This window comes from Rhinolophus sinicus, chromosome 14 (genome assembly GCF_057876585.1).
Source record: "Rhinolophus sinicus isolate RSI-liver-muscle chromosome 14, RSI-T2T, whole genome shotgun sequence".
In the NCBI taxonomy this organism is placed as follows: domain Eukaryota; kingdom Metazoa; phylum Chordata; class Mammalia; order Chiroptera; family Rhinolophidae; genus Rhinolophus; species Rhinolophus sinicus.
The window spans coordinates 108,654,044-108,671,620 of NC_142514.1; the positions used below are offsets into that span (position 1 = coordinate 108,654,044).

A 17,577-nucleotide genomic window follows, 5' to 3' on the forward strand; every position below is an offset into this window, starting at 1 on the left:
ATTTTTTTTTTTTTTGAGAAGTTAGTGATAGAGCACTTTGTAATTCCTAGAGCATGTGGTTCACACCTCTAACCTTTCTCTGTCTGAAAACACTCCCAAAACTTCTCTGAGGTATTTTTTTGTTTTGGTGATAAAGGAATGCACAGGTGAAGCAGGGGTTTCCGCCTTCTTTCTATAGAATTAAGAATTTCAAAAAAACAAGAGCCTTCTATGAAGAGGACAATCTTAGTGCAGCAGATGCTTTCAATGAGAAGTAAACAAAAATTCCAGTGACGTGTATTAGAAAAGGTTGGCAAAAAGGAGCGAAATGAATGAGAGCAAATGGAAGGGCTAAAAGGAGAAGAAGGAAAAAAAAAACAGATAGGAAAAGTGAGCAGACATAAACTATGGGAACATTAATCCTGTAGACTGCATTTTCAAGAAAAAATGACAAATCAAACAAAGCTTTACATATACTGGGAATATAACAAATTAACTGTCTTATTAAACACTTTGTCTTAGTAGTCAGGCAATCCCATTAGAAAAAATATCACAGACTACAGAATGGGAAAATCTGTTAACTCCCTGTAACATATGTAACATTGGCATTTAAAAGTAATTATTAAAATTAAAGTAAAAGTAAATAAAAGTTAAAGTAAAAATTAATTACCTTCCTCAAAATGCTCAAGATAAAAACCAATGGGAAATGGCACAGAAATAAACCAGTTAAAATGCACACATCAGAGGCTTTTAACGTATACTTTAAGGATCCTAGAACAAAACACGACTACTTGCAATTTTGCTAAGCTTTTGCTTTGTGCTCCTTACCTTCTTCAAAACCCTGAAAAAAATATATCTCCGTCTCTCCATTCCACACCTACAACCTCTACTGCGGCTGCTCTAGTTCAGACCCACATTTTCTTAATTGGACTATTGTATTAGATTGCGTATCAATCTTCCTGTCTTCAGTCATATCCACATCTCCCACCTGTCTTTTCTCTGATGCCAGAGACATCTTTCTACCATGCAAATGTAATTGTGATACCAGTCCCGCTTCACTCCTATTCCCAATTTTCAATAGATTAGACTCCCTATAACCTACAGAATAAACTCAAATCTTTTTCATTGTAGTCAAGACCCTTCGTATTCTGGTCTTTGCATACCTGCTCCTCCTGTATCAATCTACATTCCTCTTTTGTCTCTTTCCTGTCTGTAACTTCCCTGCAGCTACCAGTCAAAATTAGGAGCAGGGTATAGAGCCAGCAACCTGCAGTGCTCCTCTGGCCTCTCAGTGCCTCCACTCACACCCTCAGACAAATGTACCTCCCCTGGCAGAGCCCACAAAGGGCCCTGGACACAAATCAGATTCCAGCTGTACCCTGCCACTCTGTAGATTAATAATGAACTGATTTCTCTTACTTTTCATTACACATAGATCTAAAGAAATGAATAAAATATACACTTCTTTTTCTTTTTTTTTGTTTGGTGAAAGCTTGATGTCATAGGTAGACATGCCCCTGAACCTCTGCTTACAGGTCTGTTTCTGCACACACCCAGAGCAATGGCACAACCGATCATGGAAGAGACGGCTGTGTCCCAGTTACCTGCTATTTTGATATTCATGTTGTTATCCAGCAGGAGATTTTCAGCCTTGAGGTCACGGTGCACAATCTTCCGACTGTGACAATAATCAACAGCAGACAGGATTTGCCAGAATTTGCGTCTGGCCTCTGACTCATTTAACCGGCCATGATTAGCAAGATAGTCTGTAGAAGAAAAGAGAATTTAGAATATTCACCAAAAATAAAATGACACCACTATTAGTAGTATTCAGGATTTTTTAACGATTAAAAAACTTTTTTAATGATTAAAGATTAGTGTGCATAAAAAACAACAACAACACATAAAAAATGCTGTTTTCCAAGTTCCTTGCCTTGAGAAAAGTAATTCCAATCATATTTCACTGGAGTCCAGACAAACGAAGACCAGAGTCCAAGACCAGACAACAGCAAGTGGCATAATATTCACAGTACAACTCAAAATGCCTTTTATGCCCAAGCACTCCCTCTGTTCCTTTGTTGAAAAATTTATTGAATATTGAATATTCTTAACATTTTAAAAATAAAATTTATGTAAAACAAAGAACGTGAATCAATTCTCTGACATCGCGTCAGACAAAGGTTATCTTTCTTTTAAACAATCATTTCCTGTAGTTACTATACAAACCACCTGTAATATGAGATATGGTGGTCCCTGGAAGTAGCTTAAATAATTCACACCCTGTTCTCCTGCTCAGTGGAGCAATTCTGATCTACCCAAGATTACTCAGACTTGTTCTCTAAACCAAGCAGTGTCATTATAGCCATTGTTCTCTAAACAAATATACTTTGCAAGATACATTAGCTATCTTTATGCAATGTTATAATCTATTGAAGCAGTTTACTTGAAAATTGTATCTGCATATATTTACATGAATTCAAAAAACTAAATATTACAACTCACGTAAGTTTCACCTAAAGATCTAAAAAGGCCTCTGAAATGATCTTTTGAGGGAGAGAGGGTCAGCATAACTCTTGAAAGCCTTTTCTATTTAAGATTATTTTCCCAAGTAAAGAACTATATGGGTGAATCAATATTCACAGTCATCCTCACACATTTTCTGCTCTAGACTATGTGATTTACTGGTTTTTAAATTCCATGCCTTTGGCTCATCTTCAATATTTACTATAAAATTTACTGACATTCATACAGCACATTACAGCTTAGAAAGCATGTTCATATCACAGTATTTCATTTAATCTTCCTAAAACTCCTCTATGATAACAATTAGTCTAACTCCCGTCTTATATTTGAGGAAGCTGCAGATCAGAGGGATTAAGCAATCTCGCTGAATTCATACATTTAGTGAGTGGAACTAGAAACTTTGATTTTTTTCCCCTATATCAAGCTGCTTCTTTACTAGACTCCTGCTGAAGTCTTAACCACCCTTTTACAACACTACTCAAATGCCACGTTGCCCTTAAACAGTCCCTTATCACTTCAAGTAGAAGTAATCTCAATTCTCTGAACTCCTTATCACTTATAACACACTATCTCACACTTATCTGCATATATATCAGAAATATCCCAACAAATGTGTGCACGTTTGGGCCCGTGCGAGTGTGTGTGCATGTGTGCACACACACGGCCCTAATTCTAACATACTGTGTTTTAGAAAATAAAGGTACCTTCATTTAAGCTTCCTGAGGATAGGGACCATATCATTCTTCTCCACATTCCCCACAATGCTTCACAAACATCATAGGTACCGTACACAAATACGTAGCTGCGTAAGTATCATGGATGCTATCGTGACCCTTTCCATGAACAGTGCTATAAAATGTGGAGTAATAGTGTTATACTGGACATGTTACAGGCTTTAAATTGACGTGGACATGTATATTCTTCGGTATATGCTGTTATGACACAAACTGAGATAATCAGCTCATCTTCCCTTTGCCTTTACAGAGCCCACACAGTAGCCATCGTTTAAGAACAAATATGTAGAATTTTCAATCAACATGTCCAAAATGTCATCAGAATGACTACATCTAAGTAAACTGGCAGTGGACAATGTGCTCTCTATTCATAAGAGTAAATCAAAGTCTCCTTCTAGCTTGAATGAGCTGGGAAATCCATAATGAAGGGCTGGACTCTTGGGCAAACACAACAATGTGAGGAATGCAGCATTTTCTGTGAGGGGATCTCTTTTGGCTAGTTAGTAGTAATCTTTCCTATGATTCCACACCAAGTGCTACTTAAACTGTATCACCAAGTGAGACCGTTTTTTCATAGACAAATGACTGGCTTCCCCAGATAGACAAAATTTCTTCCTGTTGAAAATGCTGAGTCAACAGGAAGACTCACGCATTAGTGGAAGAGATTTTTGAGATTTTGGCAACACAGAGAAACCTAACAGATCCAATGTGAACAAGTACAAGTTAACATATTTGGAAACAGATCCCAAACTATTGTGTACAAAATGAGACCTGGGAAGCACTATAGCAATTGATATTTTTTTCAAAGCAAACAGTCCAAACTGGTACCACCATAGACAAGGGGAAAGAAAAGCTTGGAAGCGTGGCAAGAAGGGTACTGTCTGAAACACAAAGGCATGGTATATCTGAACCCAAAATTAACATGTAAAGCCACGGGCATCACATGTCAATAAATATATAACACACAGTGCGAGAAAAATGACATCTGCGATCCAGAGACTAGGAGATCAACTATTTAAAGAGGTGGTATTTTTACTCCTTAAGCAAAATTTTCAGTGAGTAGTCCAGCATATCTATTGTCTTTCCCATTTTTCAAATTATTTCTGCAGTGTGGGCATCCTTCAAAATGATATAATCTACTGAGAAATCAGTAACAGAAGTTACTGAGGCAAAAACCTGTGGCTGCAAATAAAATCAGTTTAGGTACACATCATCCTCTGTGAAGGACACTGTTATTAATCCAAGCTCAAGTTAATGCATAAGGACCTCAAATTAACATGCAAAAAGCACACTCATGTTTCACTTTGAAAACTTAATGAGGGGCAGCCAGTTAGCTCAGTTAGAGTGCAGTGCACTTAACAACAAGGTTGCCGGTTTGATTCCCCACTGGTCCACTGTGAGCTGTGCCCTCCACAACTAGATTGAAACTTGGAGCTGATGGGTCCCAGAAAAACACACTTAAAATAAAAAAAAATAAAACCTTAACGAATTATGGTTATAGAACAAACTTATGAGTGTCGTAGCAATTCTTTATACTAATTGACTGTGTGCATTTTTAACAAATGGATACAGTTTTCAAAAATTGTTTTCCTGTTTGCATTTGTTCTGATTAAGTGAAATGTGATTTCATTTTTGTTGTCTTTAGTAACAAAACTTTTTAAGGTTATATTTTATATGTCCTTTTTCCTCCATTTTGTTTTTCTGGTAGTTGGTTTTTATAGTACATTGCAAAAGTCATGGTCTGTGACAGATTGGACAATTAAAAAAATTGGTCTTTCAATACTGATAGTTTGAGAAATAGTGATACAGACAAATAAACAGGCAATTACAATATGCTGTGATAAAGGCTAGCACAGGAATAAATATATCCTAATAAATGTATTATTTTTACAGATCATTTTAAATTTTCTATCTTTTTATTATGAAAGTTTCAAATATACATGAAAGTAGAGAAAATAGTATAATGAATCCCCCAGATTCAAGAGTTACCAACATTTTGCCATACTTGCTTCATGTATCCTTTTTTCCTTTTATCCCTTTTTTCTTCTTCTTTTTTTTTTTTTTTTGCTGTAGTAACCTAAAGCAAATCTTGACATCATTTTGTTTCACACCAAATACTTTTGTTTGTATCTCTAAAAACAAGGGACATTTTCTTATATAACCACAATCCTAATTATCATAACTAACGAAGTTAACAATTCCTTAATATCATCCGATATGCAGTCTGAATTCAAATCTCCCCAGTTGGCTACCTGAATCAGGATCCAAATAAGGTGTACATTTTATATTTATTTATTTTGTCTTTGGAGCCCTTTTATTCTGGAACAGTTCTTCCCCGCCCCCGACCCCTTTTCCTGTGCCACAGACTTGTTGAAGAAACTAGGTTGGCTGTCCTACCTTCTGGATTTGTCCTTTGCTTTCTCATAATATTGTTTAACTTATTCTTCTGTCTACTGTATTTCCTATAGATTGGAATTCAAGTATAAGGAATAGAATAGATTCAGGTGTAATTATTTTGGAAGGTGGCAAGGATATGTCCTAGGTGCATCTACTAGGAGGAATATAATATCTGGTTCTCCCACTTTTAGGAATGCCAAGATTGATTAAATGAGTTCTGGGAGTGATAGCTTGATGCTTCAATAAAAGATTCTCATCACTCTTTCTCTTAATATGGTTCTCAAGCTCCAGTTACATTAGAACCCTTAGAAGACTTGTTAAAATGGATTACTGGAAACTACCCACAGAGTTTCTGATACAGTAGGTGTTGGAAAGGGCCCAAGAACTAATACATTTTTTAGAAGTATCCAGGTGATACTTAAGATGCTGGAACAGGGGCCACACTTTGAGAACCACAGAACTAATTTTAGTAGACACTGGTGGTCATATCCGAATCAATTATTTCATTAGGGGTTACAAAATTGTGATTTCTAACTTTTTTATTCTGGCCACATTTACTAGATGAAATTCTTCCGTAGAGAAGAACTTTCTCTTGTCAGTTAGGGCTATTTAGTTATCCTGAAATACACTAAAACAGGCAAGGAAGGATGAATGCTTAATTTTTCCTCAAGTACCAATTTTCAGAGTAAGGGGTTGGTACACTGGCTACTACCTCCAATGGTATCTATTAAGATTTGTATGTTTCGGTGTGTTTTTTTATAGCTTTTTTTCTCCTATATTTAGCTTTCTTTTTTCTCTTTTATTATTCTCTTAAGTATAATAACGAGTACATGGATTTTTACATATTCAATTTATTTCAATCACCTAGTCATTATTTTTTTTGATGCTCAAATTTTCTCATCTTTGACCAGTGGGAACCCCTTTACACTGTTTTTGTTTTTTAATATGACCACAGAAATATTAAATACCTTTACTGCTTTCTGACATAATAAAAGTGCTTCATGCTTATCTTAAATACTTCCTGCTCCAAACCTGGAATCAGTTATTTTTCCAGGAAGCCTTGGTTCTTTTTACTGGGGAATGGTATCTGGGTACTTGGGGTGCTTTTTTTTTTTTTTTTTTAATTTATTTATTTATTTTCCAAGTCAAGTTGTTGTGCTTTCAATCTTAGTTGTGGAGGGTTCTGTTCAGCTTCAAGTTGTTGTTCTTTCAGTCTTAGTTGTGCAGGGCGCAGCTCAGCTCCAGTTGCCGTTGCTAGTTGCAGGGGGCACAGCCCACCATCCCTTGCGGGAGTCGAAACCGGCAACCTTGTGGTTGAGAGGACACGCTCCAACCAACTGAGCCATCCGGGAGCTCAGCGGCAGCTCAGCTCAAGGTGCTGTGTTCAATTTTTAGTTGCAGGGGGCGCTGCCCACCATCCCTTGCGGGAGTCGAGGAATTGAACTGGCAACCTTGTGGTTGAGAGCCCGCGCTCCAACCAACAACTGAGCCATCCGGGAGGCAGCTCAGCTCAAGGTGCCGTGTTCAATCTTAGTTGCAGGGGGCAGAGCCCCCCATCCCTTGAGGGACTCGAGGAATTGAGCTGGCAACCTTGGGGTTGAGAGCCCACTGGCCCATGTGGGAATCGAACCGGCAGCCCTCGGAGCTAGGAACACGGAGCTCCAATCACCTGAGCCACCGGGCCGGCCCCACTTGGGGTGCTTTTTAATTAATGGGTTGGTACTGATTCTAAGCCTTCTCAGGGACAGAGCTAAGAAATACGTATTTTTAAAAGGAAAAAGAAATAATGAATTCATTCCATTTCAAATTCAAAATTATAGGAATTACATTTTTGATTTTTATATTTGTATTTCTTTTTCTGTTACATAAAATATTCTGTTTTTTAACATTAACATACATTACTTGTTCTAGCCTACAATACTCATAAAATGCAGAGGGTGCCAAAAAATGTATACACATTTTAGATAACATTGCTTAAAATGTGTATACATTTTTTTGGTACCCCCGATATATTCAAAATAGCTATACAAGTATTACCACTAACAATAACATTATTGGATGAAGTTTAAAAGTTAACATTTCTTTGCAGTTCTATTTATCTTGAGATTATATAATCCTAAGAACATACAGTCCAAATACTGTGTTTTAAATTACTTGAAAAGCTATCTCTGTATGGTATGTTGCCAACATGATATAACGATAGTGCATTTATATGTTGGTTTTTAAATATTATTAGGGATTATTTTTCTTTCTCTTGTTTGATTTAATTTTTTGAATATGTAGAACACTTACCTGATGTTTAATGTAATGCCAAATATAAAACTACGTAACACGACAGAGTCTGAGAAGTCTCTCTTCCATCAATGTTCCCTTCCTCTGCCTATCGGTAATTGTTTTTATTAGTTTTTGGTTTACCCTTCTGTGTTTCATTTTATATGGGAAAATATGTATATGTAATTGTACTCTCCCTACTTCTTACACAAAAATATTTATCCTTTCTTTCCCCCACTTCATAGCAGTGCATAGAAATCTTCCACATTCCTTTTGCATTATTGCAGATCCTTTCAGGATTTAGTAGTGTGGTGCTAAGAACGAAGGCTCAGGAGTCAGGCTGCCTGGGTTCAAATTGTCTTCACACTTGCTAACTACAGAGATCTCAACAAATTACTCAAAAACCTCATATGCTAATCCAAAATGGGGATAATAATAGTATCCATCTCACAAGGATATGTGACAATTAAATGGTAAAAAAACAGCTGAAAAAGAATAAAACCTCTTCATGAGGCCTGACATATGTTAAGTTCTCAAAAATGTTAGCCTCTATTATTTCAACTTGATAATTACTACTGTTGTTACTATATTGTTATGGGTTGACTCAAGCTACCTTCTTTTCCTAACTACTATCTACCCATTAGCCCCTTATGATACCGTTTCTATGTTTCCCATTTTATTGAAATTTCTTTAGAGTGACCAGCAATTTCACTAGGCTAAAGCCAATTACCTTTTCTCAGTTCTCACCTTTCATGACCTTTCAATTACATTTAATTGGGTTTCAAATCTCCCTGTTGACTCTGTTTAACTTTTCCTCCATCCTTTTACTTAACTGGCTCCATTCTCTTTTTACCACATAAAACTACCATAGTCTAGTTCTGGCCCTCTGCCTTTCTATTTCTAAACTCTTCCCTCATAGAATTAATCTAAATGATCACTTTCTTGTGGATAGGGTAACCAGTGACCTGCTTTATTCTTAGCTGCATGATGTTCTTTTTCGCACTCTTCTCATTTAGTGCCTGTCTCAAGGGTGCTTTAGTCACTCCAGTCAAGACATGTCTTAACACTCTGGCCTGGGGCCTTTTGCTCACAGATTCTATTGAGAATTTAATGAAAAGTATACTTACATGCAAACTCACACATAAAATTTTATATGCAATTTCAAAGGGATCTATAAAATCTTAGGCTTAATCAAGGTTAATAAACTCTACATAGGGGGATTTCATTCATTGATTAGAATTTTTATAAAAATAACTTCCAGATTTGCGAGATGCATTTGACTTTTCAACAGTTAGTCAACTGTGTATCTACACAGATTTTCTTTCTGCTACTACAGTGTTATCAAGACTGAGTTCATCTTTCTTTTTATAAACTTCATTACCACCTTCTAAGTTACTATAACTATCATCTTACAGTCACGCAACCTCAAAAATTCAAGAGTCATCTTCTACCAACCCCTAAATTAAGTAGAGTTGAAGCCCCAATAAGTAGGTTTCAAATTATACAGATATAAGTTTAATGTAGTATAATTAATCAATGTTTTTGTCCTGTGTTTGTAAGTCTAGATTTCATAGCACAGTGCCTGACACACAATAAATGCTCAGTAAACGTAGCTGCTATCATCATCATTATCATCACCATCATCACCTCCATTACTACAACATGGCATCCCTTCTCTTCCCCCAGGGATAAGGGGCAGTTTCCCAGCATCTTATTAAAGAAGTAGGGAAACCCAGCCAGTTGAGTTTCCTTAAGTTTCAGGGATATCAGAATCTTTGAAAGATTACCTTTAAGCTTCATATTCTTTAGTCAGAAATTATTAGCAACCCTTAAAGCTGGAGCTGAGTAACAGTCCAAAAGATTAATAATGTATGCAATTAATTATTTAATGTTATGTTAAAATGATTAAATTTGTAATCTCATCAATTTGTAATTTGGGAATAAAGTAAAAAGGCTGATACCAATTTAATATTTTATGCTTAACCAGCCTTTTAAAAAGGTTAAAAAAAATCCCATCTCAGATAATTAAATCCTGATCAGAGGTTCCTAATCCACAAAATTACAAAGACTTCGTACTTCTAATTACTAAATTTGAAGAGGAATAGTGAAGAGGAATAGTTTATAAACACTATAAACTCTGAGACACCAATAAGTTAATCAAAACTGGCTTATTTGTTCTCTTCAAGATATTTTGAAGATCCGTAATTTTCAATCCCCAGATTCAAATTTCTACTTATCTTTTCCTCTAACATTTCTTTCCTTTAATCTGTACAAAATGTTGCTATAAAATAAAACTCTATCTCACTGTAGATCAGTATTCTGGTCTTTGTTAACTTAGATTTTGCCGACTCTAATGAATCATTCTTGGATAAAATATAACTAAGAAGAAAATGTCCGTTAATAAAATAAAAACCTGAAAAACAGTGTTTTAATACATTACTATATGTATCACCTTACACTCTGAACACATAAAAATGGATTAGGTATATAATCTGTATTAAATTAGGATAACATGGGTTAATCTTAATTTAAAATATTAGATTGTAATATTATTACATTAAATTACATTAAACTTTTAAACCTGAGACATATTTATGAATACGAAATTATAGATTTTAAAACATTTTATTTTTTTCTGTTTGTTTTTGTAAATATATAATAATTTCAAATTGTGTGTCAGACAAAAATTAAAGGAAATTGCTGCTTGTGGTATACTCTGGCAATTTGTGCTTTCAGCAATTTCCCTACATTAGACTGTTCACATCTGTTAGACTGAATCATTTCTTCAAGCTATTGGAACTATTGAGGCAAACCATAGCCTTCTGAGAATAAAATGGGTTTTTAGTTACATAGTTTAAAGTTTTAAAGATTACTTACAATTGACTTCTGTGACTATCTGTTTATATTTTCAGCAACAATTAAAAGCAAATATGGTCACACTTTTCTAAAATTATTTATAACCCCCATGTAGAAGCCAATACATTGCAATATCTATTGATACTAGTAATAGACATCAAATAGAAAATTTCAAAAAATATTCATATCTTTAATAAAACACATAAGTACATTTCTGATTTCTTAGTGCCTAGGGAGATTTTGAAACATAATAGAAGTCCTAGAGTCAAACAAGCCTAATTCTGAATGGTTTTTTACTTCTCAGTGCCGGACAACTCTGATTTCTCAGCAATAAACCCCAAGTTTTGCTCTTTGTGGGAGGTTCCTACCTTGAACTGCTGCACACATGAATTCTAACTTGATAGCAAATAATTTTTTAAGAGTGTTTCATTTCTACATGTATTCTATTGGCTTCTGTCCATACACAGCAATTTCTTTATCCTGTTGCATGAAAATATCATGCTGTCTGCAGTGTCTAATAAGAATCTAGCAGTTACAATACAAAAACAAGCATTAGGAAAAAAAATTCATATTTCTAATTTTGAAATATTTAATAGGGCAAATCAAGCAACAAGGCTTACTAAAATGAACATGTACCGAGAACAGGATTTTTGGCCCAGTATCGTAGGTGTGTATAGTTCTTACACACACACACACAAATATGCACACACACACACACCCCCCCCTCAGTTATGAATCAGAATAAAATCAATTACAAAAGAATAATGAGCACAGCAGAATATGACTACTTGGGCCCTCAATTGTACTGCCTCTCCTCAGGTTAATTTCAAAGCACAATGCTTTCTCCTCCATGGAATCAAATTAAGGAAGAAAGTTAAACTCTACTGTGAATTTAAAGTGTAAGAGTCATCCATTTATTCATTCATCTAACAAATATCTGAATGACTTCTTTGTGTTAGCCACTGTGCTCAGCACTTTGCCTTCATGAAACTTCCATTTGGGTGGAGGAAATGACAATAAATAAGTAGAAAAATAAAAATTACAGAACATAATAAATGCCAGGGAAATAGGGTGAGGAGCTGGAAAGTATCTGGGGGAGGCCACTTTGGATAGGGTGATCAGGAGAGGCCTTTATTATAGCAGGGAGAAAAGCTTTCAAGGAACAGATGTAGCACACTCATGAACCAAAAGGACACGAAATGAGGCTAAAGCATAATGGGCAAGGAAGAGGGGAAGGCATATGATGAAAGTGCAGAAGTGAAAGTCCAAGTCAAGAGGAATTTGGAAGCCTAAAGAGGGAGTCTGTATTTTAAAATATTGGGTGACCATTTAATGGTTTTGAGTAGGTGAGAGACCTGATCTAATTTACATTTTAAAAGCACTTAAAAATAATCTGAACTATGAACTCTGTGTCAATCAGCTGTATAGTTCCATTAAGCAAAAATCCAAACAAAAATTTAAGCACCGCTATGAGAATGGTCCTGATAGCTGATGTGAGAAACACAAGGAAATAAAATTCAGTCCCTAATGCAAACAAACGTACAAGACATATGTGAAAAGAAGGTTAAATACTAAAAACTGTACTTAGCCCTTCCAGACAATAATAGATGTCATGAGGCAATACTGGCTTACAGACATAAGATGAGATACTGTCTGAAACATCATAAACTCTTAATTCCAGAACAATAGCTGGGTTTTCTTACTGATTTCGATATATGTAGTAACATTTCATTAACTGTACCAGAACTGTTTTTTAGGCAGTGATTTTTTTTTTTAAATTATGTCAACTGAATGACCTAGGAAAGCACCCAGAGTCATATTTAATACTACCAGATGATGATGTCATCTCAATGGCATTAAAACATTCCAGACAATTCCCTAAATAGGTATTTTCATCCCACCTATTTTTATCTTCTCTACAGGACCTCAAAGTCTGTTGTGAATTATTTCTGAGTAATGACTATGACTGGACTGATAAATGAGTCACTCTAAGCTGAACTACCGATATTGTGTGCTATTTACCCAATTTGTGGTAGTGTTATAATAATATTTATAAATGCAATCTGGTCACACTTCTAACACATTCTTTCTACAGATAAATACTCCAGATAGCTATTTTGATATGCGATTATTTCATAAGAAGGAAAGAAATACAGTCCAAAGAACAGACTATTTTGCCAAACCGTGCAATTTTTAGGAATTAGGATTGAAACACCAAACTTGAGGAATGAGATGCTGATGATGAAGAAAGCAAATTTGTTAATTTTAATATTTTGGTTTCTGTATACATGTACTCCAAATAGACGTGTTCAGCAAATACTGAGATCTAAGACATTGTCATTATTCATTCTTAAGTCAAAGGACAAATATATGTGTTTCATTTTTTTCATTGAGTTCTTTAGGTGAGTTGAGAGTGGAAAACAATGAAACCAGGCCAGACTGGTTCATTCAGAAATGGACACAGAGAGATCAACATGTAGATGAAGCTGCGCCGAGTAAGAACAATTTTTCAATGAAGCTCCCGCAATAAAATTAGTTAAACAACGAATCAAATTTCTTGGGTAAACAAGTTCAGGAAAAGTCAGGCTCCTTAGTTTATTAGCCAGTGGCTTGACTACGATGTATGTTTCCTGAGGTCTCACAAAACACATTAAGTAATAGTGACACTGTGAAGTCATTTGTCAGACAGGAGAAAAGATAACAGAAAAGGAAGGGCTAGCTGGAAAAACAAACAAACAAACAAACAAACAAACAAACACTCTACCTATCTGCTCAACGTTTCAAAAATCAAAATGGACAGTTAGTTCAGTAACAAACTGATATTACAAGATCGAAATGTTTCTGTGGTAGATTTTTGTTCCCAATTCTTCACACCCTCCCTGTAACACGATTATTTATCCATATCCTCTGTTGAGTGGCTTTGCAATACCTCCCAGTAGAATAGGTGATTATATCCCTGGCCTTTTGCTTTTGGTCATGGGGAATGTGTGTGGTTTGACTTGATCTCTTGTGTTTCTACTATAAGAATACCATGCCCTAGACATATGGAGAACTGAACCCAACCTACAACCTGAAATAGAGCCACCCAAGCTTATCCACAGACAAAAAATATTTATTGATATAAATCACTGAATCATAGAGTTGTTTGTTATATAACATTTTCACAGCAGAAATATGATGGATGAAGTTTCCAATATTAGAAAAGAGAGGTTTGCTCAGCTATAAAATGAACTACAATTGCATAAAGAAATCTTTTGAACATTTTTGCCACACAATTTATATAATGTTTTTCTGTTAATATTTACACATACATTTGTATTATTTTTTACACATCTGGATGACATAGTTAGATATCAAAATCAACCTTACTGGCTTTGAACAACTGGGTGGGAATTTCTCTCATGTAGACTAAGTTAATCATTATTAGCTTTATTATGTAAGATGATGTAAAAAATACTCTGATTTTCTTTCAGAAGGTGGTCTCTTAATCACTTTTCCCAAGTCAGTTTATCCACTATTAGCACCTAGATTTACCCATGCCTCCTATTTCCAGGTTGAGTGCTGGGAAACGGGGGCAACTTATTAGGCATGGTTCTGAAGAACCAATTATGATTCAATTCTAAAGGGAGATAAAATAGAGGAGTTAGTTATGGCTAACTCCTAAGTCTAGAGAGTAATTAAAGAAGATAGCTCCAAAACAACATGGACTAATGTTGAAAACACTGGACTCTATTCTCCCCTTATGCAAATCACTTAATCTTTCTGGGTCTCAGTTTCTACATACAGTTAATATAACTTAATATAAGTTCTAAGGTTGCTTTTTAATTCAATATTAATACTTCAAAGCTATCAGTTTTGTATAAAAATGCAACTTCAAATTTCCCTTTGGTTTACTTATTAAAATTTTTGTTGTGGTGGTAAAATACACATAATATAAAATTAACAATCTTAACCGTTTTTAAGTGTACAGTTTCCCCTTGGTTTATGTTTACCTCATCTCCTTCCCTGTAATTTCTGGTACAAAAATCACTAGGGCACTTATTTCAGAACAGGAGAGAAGTCAGATGTATTGGGGAGGCATCTGTGAAGCTACTACTCGTTCAGCAGTGAGGCTGAAAGAACAGAATCTTAGGTGGAAAAAGACTGCTAGAAGCGAGAAGAAAACAGATCAAATCCAAGAAGCCCACAGGAAAGATGAAAGATAGATGGTTCCAGTTTGGGCAGTAATCAGGACAGCCTATATCTCTACCTCTGGGAGTTTTACAAAACAAGATCTGACATTTCATAAAGCCAGTAGTAGTGTGCCAAAACAAGAGTGGTCCCAGTGACAGAAATAAAACTAAATGAAGGAATGGACATAAGGACTCTAACCATGTAGCCAATTAATAAATGCTTGTTTTTTACAGCAGAAAAAGAAACTGCAAAAGTTTATGAAACCTGCTGGCTCTAAGAACTTAGAAGTGATGATCATGAATACGAGAGGAACGGGTGCATTCTTGAGCACAGTATTCTTCTGTGGCCTTTGGAAGAGTACTATTTGACAAAGGACATGACTTCAGAAAGTTGAGTTTGCAGATTCAGCTCTTATATTTCATGACGTCTCCACTTGGTTTAAGTAAACAGTCCGGTTACAGGTGTGGTTAACCAGGAAAGAGATTAGCAGGGGTTTCTAGCTACTATCCTTAGGAAAACCAAACACAGTATTACCATGCACTGCTGACACAAAAAAGGTTAAAATAAAGCACTCTAAGACACAGTTTGGTACCTTTCTCACTAATCCCTAAATTTTGTTAAAGTCAGAGTTTAACTAATAGTGGTTCGATTTACAGTTTAGAAAGTGTCTGTATCCTTATGTCAAAGCTCCATATACACTGAAATTAGTACATGGCTTTATGATTTGAAAGACATTAAAAGTCCTTTTATCCTCATCAAGATGGTGGAGTAGGTAAATGCTGTGCTTACCTTCTCTCATGGTCACATCAAAATTACAACTACAGAATAACGATCATTAAGAATCACCTAGCTGAACCAAAGCCCAATAACTATGGACCTACAGAAGAAGCCCCCTACAGACTGGTAGGAGGGGAAGAGACACAAAATGGGCTGGTCCCACACCCACGTGTGACCATTAAAAATTGGGAAGGCTATCTTGGCTGTAGAGGTCCCCCCGAAGAGGAGCAAGGGGTCCCAGTCCCAAGCCAGACTCCCCAGCCCAGGGTTCTAGTGCTGGGGAGAGTAGTCCCCACAATGCCTGGTTGTGAAAACCAGTGATTATGGCTGAGTGAGATGGAGAGTGGCTACATTCTTAGGCCCTCCTCTTAAAGGGCCTGCACATGGACTTACTCACTGATGGATTCACTCGCTCTGAGCTGCAGAGCTGGGGTAGCAACTTGAAAGGTGTCAGGGACATATGGGGAAGAACTGAGTTATCTGGCTGCAGGATGAGAGCTGGAGTGGCAGCTTTCTTGCAGACAAAAGTGCTGGTTGAATCCACTGTTTCTTTGTTGAACCCTCTCCTCTCCCAACGTGCAGATGCAGGCGGCCGCCATATCTGAGTCTCCATCAGCCTGGCTAACACTGTTCTTTCGCCCCACCCTGGTGATTCTGAGACTCTGCCCCATCCAACTCTCAGGCCCACCCAAGCCATTTCCAGTGCTTTTTCCAAACAAACGGCCTGCCCTGGCTCATGTTGAGGACTTTCCTAAAATCTCTAAAAGGTCCACAAAACCCAAACAAGCAGCATTGCGCTTCAGCATGTCTACCTCATGTTGAGCAGCTCCAAGCCTGGCACTAGTGGCAGCCAGCCTAGGTTAGCGGCTTTGGTTTTTGAGGCACCACAAAGCCCAGAGCCATTGGAGGCCATTTGTGGATTGCTTTGTGGCTCATGCCAGGTAGCAACAGGAAGGGCAAAGGCTGTGGATGAACTTGGCCTGTGGTGGGGCCCCTCCCAGGAGGGCCCAGCACTGGCATGTCTGGTGACAAGCTTTGGATTGAGCTGAAGCGTCACCTGGTTGCTTCTGAGGACAACACACCCAAAGGACAGAATGGGCAGGCACCAGAGCCCTGCTAAAGCTCTGGTGCTCTGTATGGTCAGCCCCTGCACCACAGTTCCTCCACAGTAGTCACAGCCAGTCCTCACAACCAATGAGCCCGAGAGTCAATCACTCCTACTGATGTACAAACAGCAACCAAGGTTCAACTACAACAGAAAGGCACATACAACCCACACAAGGGACACACCTGGGGCACATGGTTCAAATGACCAAGGAGACTATGCCACTGGGTCCCACAGAATACCTACTACATAAGGGTACTCTACTAAGACTGGGAAACTGAGAAGCCTCACCAAATACATAGAAACAAACACAGGGCGGCAGCCAAAATGAGGAGGCAAATAAACGTGTACAAAAGAACAAAGCTCCAGAAAAAGAACTAAACAAAATGGAGACAAGCAATCTACCAGACACAGAGTTCAAAACACTGATTACAAGAATGGTCAATGATCTCAGGGTGAACTTCAACAAAGAGATAGGAAACATAAAAACGAAGATAGAAAACAATAAAAAGTACCAGTCAGAAATAAAGACTACACCACCAACTGAATGGGAGAAGATTTTTGCAAATAGTGCCTCTGATAAGGGGCTAATATCCAGAATATACAAAGAACTCATGCAACTCAACAACAAAAAAACAAACAACCCAATTGAAAAATGGGCAGAGGACTTGAAGAGACATTTCTCCAAAGAGGACATACAAATGGCAACTAGACATATGAAAAAATGCTCAACATCACTAATCATCAGAGAAATGCAAATCA

General features: G+C 36.8%; 1 protein-coding gene across 2 annotated transcripts in view; it reads right to left on the reverse strand.

Moving 5' to 3' along the window:
• SIK2 (salt inducible kinase 2) overlaps positions 1–17,577 on the reverse strand; it is a 126,565-nt gene that overhangs the window by 39,902 nt on the left and 69,086 nt on the right. For both annotated transcript variants that reach the window (XM_019715263.3, XM_074335508.2), the window contains exon 4: positions 1,584–1,745. In XM_019715263.3, the coding sequence (XP_019570822.1) occupies positions 1,584–1,745 (162 nt within the window). The remainder of the gene's footprint in view (positions 1–1,583; positions 1,746–17,577) is intronic.